At 44.1% G+C, this 2725-nt stretch overlaps 1 protein-coding gene across 1 annotated transcript; it reads left to right on the forward strand.

Moving 5' to 3' along the window:
* Positions 1-1824: 1824 nt before the first annotated feature.
* LOC145816741 (uncharacterized) lies at positions 1825-2403 on the forward strand. The gene has a single exon (XM_082912689.1). The coding sequence runs from the start codon at positions 1825-1827 to the stop codon at positions 2401-2403; it is 579 nt and encodes a 192-aa protein (XP_082768815.1).
* Positions 2404-2725: the final 322 nt, after the last annotated feature.

Here is a 2725-nt window from a genome sequence, read left to right on the forward strand (position 1 = left end):
GGATTGACATTTACAGTGAGGAAGAGGAACACACGGGTCCTAATATTGGGAACAATAGTGAAGAAGTACAAGAGGTCGACCCCAAGGGAAACAATGTTGCTAAGGGCCAAAACGGGAGCAAGAAGGGTAGTCAAGATGAGTACTACCATGAAGGCGATCTCCAGGTATGAAAGGATAGGTGCCTGAGAAGAGATAAGGAACTGAAGGACATGGCAAATAAGTTGACAGACTTATAGACAGTGGTCAACTTCATGATGCAGAACAACGTGATGCTATCAACGTTTTCCCTATAAGACACACTGGCACCAATAGCCAAGGCTGATGTCCAAAAAGGAGGACAGAAGGCAGTACCAGCTATTCCACAACATGTCAAGGGAAAGGGAAATTCACATCGGCAATCATGGAATGTCGGGTGGACAGAGTTAGAGGACACCACGGACCAAGGGGACCTATGTCAGAGGATCTCAATAGATCCAAGGGCAAGGCCTCTGTTTTGATGATGCAGTGGATGTGGAGAGATCTAAGAGAATGCACCCTAACATCGGTCGTAGCGTGTCAAAAAGGCTGAGATCTACTAACAACTGAGCTCCCTGACGAACAACTGAGCTCCCTGACGAACGAAGGAGGACCTGAGAGATTACCTCCAAAAGAAGAGGCATGATGCTGAGATCACATCCAACATCCAGCCAAATACACCGTTGTCATTAGAGTTGGATGCGTTCGAAGTGCTGAAAAAACTCAACATGCCAAGGTTTCAGATCTATGACGGTAAGTCTGATCCAAACTTTCATGTTAGTTTATACTTAAATTCATTGGCTTTGTGGAGTAGAAATGAACAACTATTATGTAAGGTGTTCCTATCGTCATTCAGGAAAATAATATCAGATTGGTTCCACAAACTGTCAAAAGGATGTGTGAAGAGTTGAGAAGGCTTGACCGAGATGTTTGTGGCCAAGTTTGTTACAAACAAATTGCAGCCACTAAAGGTAGACTCCCTTTTAGCTTTGAAGATCAGTGATGACGAAGGTCTTAGGGCCTACACCAACAGATACTATGAGGTTTACAATCGGATTACGGCTTGTAATCAGGAACTTGCAGTGGTATGCTTTAAGAGCAGCTTAGATAATGATTGCCCACTTCGGCAGTCGCTTGTGAAAACACTCCTGAAGAGCATGAAGGAATTAATGGTGCGAATCGAAAAATAAGCCAGGGCAGAAGAAGATAAGAAAGCGAAAAAAATGAGTAGCGAAGCAAGAGAAGAGAAACGGTTTGCTGAGGTGAGGCCAAGGAAATAATGGTGTCAACAAGCCAGAGTTAGGATTGAGATCCATGCATGTAGTGAGTACAGTTTTTAAGATCCCCATCTATAAGATCTTGGAGAAAATCAGGAATCAGTCATACTACAAGGCACTACAGAAGGTCCCAGGAGAATACATGGGCAAGAGCCTTGAGAAGCGCTATGTCTACCATGAGAAAAACGGATACATGACCCAAGGATGCCGAACTCTGAAGTCGCACCTGGAAGATTTGGTTAGACAGGGACACTTGAGAGACCTAATTGACTAAACAAAAACAAGATAAGAGCATGTGAAGCTGGCCCAGGCGCCAGTAGCACCATCGCTACTGCCACCGCCACCGCCACCACCGCAGGCAAAAGGACCACGGATAATCAACGTGATTCATTCGAAGGTCAATGAGAATGAAGTTTGAGGAGAGATTCAAAGGGTAAGGCATCTACAACATGTCTACCAGGTTCAGCAGAAGAAGCCTAGGACAGAAGGATGTCGGGGGCCAATAATATCTTTCATTAAAGAGGACCTAGATATGGTACACCATCCACCTAACGATGTTCTGGTGGTGACATTGAAAGTTAGAGATTGCCAAGCGAGGCATATCTTAATTGATCAAGGAAACTCTTGTGACATCATGTACGTTAGATGTTACAAGGAGCTCGGCCTCCATAAAGATGATCTAAAGCAATCTGATAGCCCTATGGTCGGATTCAATGGCACACTGACATGGCTGCTAGAGACCACAAGGCTAGAGGTGCAAGCAGGGACCAAGAAGGTAACTATAGAATTTACTATAATAAATACCCCCTTTCTATACAACAACATTCTGGGAAGACCTTGGCTGCACGCAATGAGGGATATTCCTTCAACGCTACACCAACTATTGCGATTCCCAGCTGAGCAAGGGATTAAAGAAATAAGGGGAGACCAAGTACATGAGAAAAATTGCTCCATGGTAGTAATAAGGTATACTTGCAATGTGAGGGAAGTAAAGACATCAGAGATTGAAAGTGAAGATTGGGAGGTCTTGGATGATGTCGACAAAGAACCAGTCGACAATAGTGAAGAACCCTTGAAAAAGGTTCTTGTACAGGAAGGCGATGAAGAGTGATTATTCCTCATTGACTCTGGCTTAGCCAAGGATCAAGAAAGAAAACTCGAGACTTTTTTTAGAGAAAACATAGAGGTGTTTGCTTGGACACCCAATAAGATGTCGGGGATCAGTTCCGAGATCACCTGTCATTGACTTAACGTGGACAGGTTGGCCAAGGTTGTGATTCAAAGAGCAAGAAGACCAACTTTGATCCATGTGCAGGCAGTAGAAGAGGAAGTGGAAAAGCTACTAGAGGTACAAGCAATTTGAGAAGTGAACTACCCCACCTGGTTGTCTAATACGATGGTGGTAAAGAAGAAGAATGACAAGTGGAGGGTCT

This window comes from Camellia sinensis, unplaced genomic scaffold (assembly GCF_055761805.1).
Source record: "Camellia sinensis isolate YWXY unplaced genomic scaffold, ASM5576180v1 Unanchor4, whole genome shotgun sequence".
Taxonomy (NCBI): Eukaryota; Viridiplantae; Streptophyta; class Magnoliopsida; order Ericales; family Theaceae; genus Camellia; species Camellia sinensis.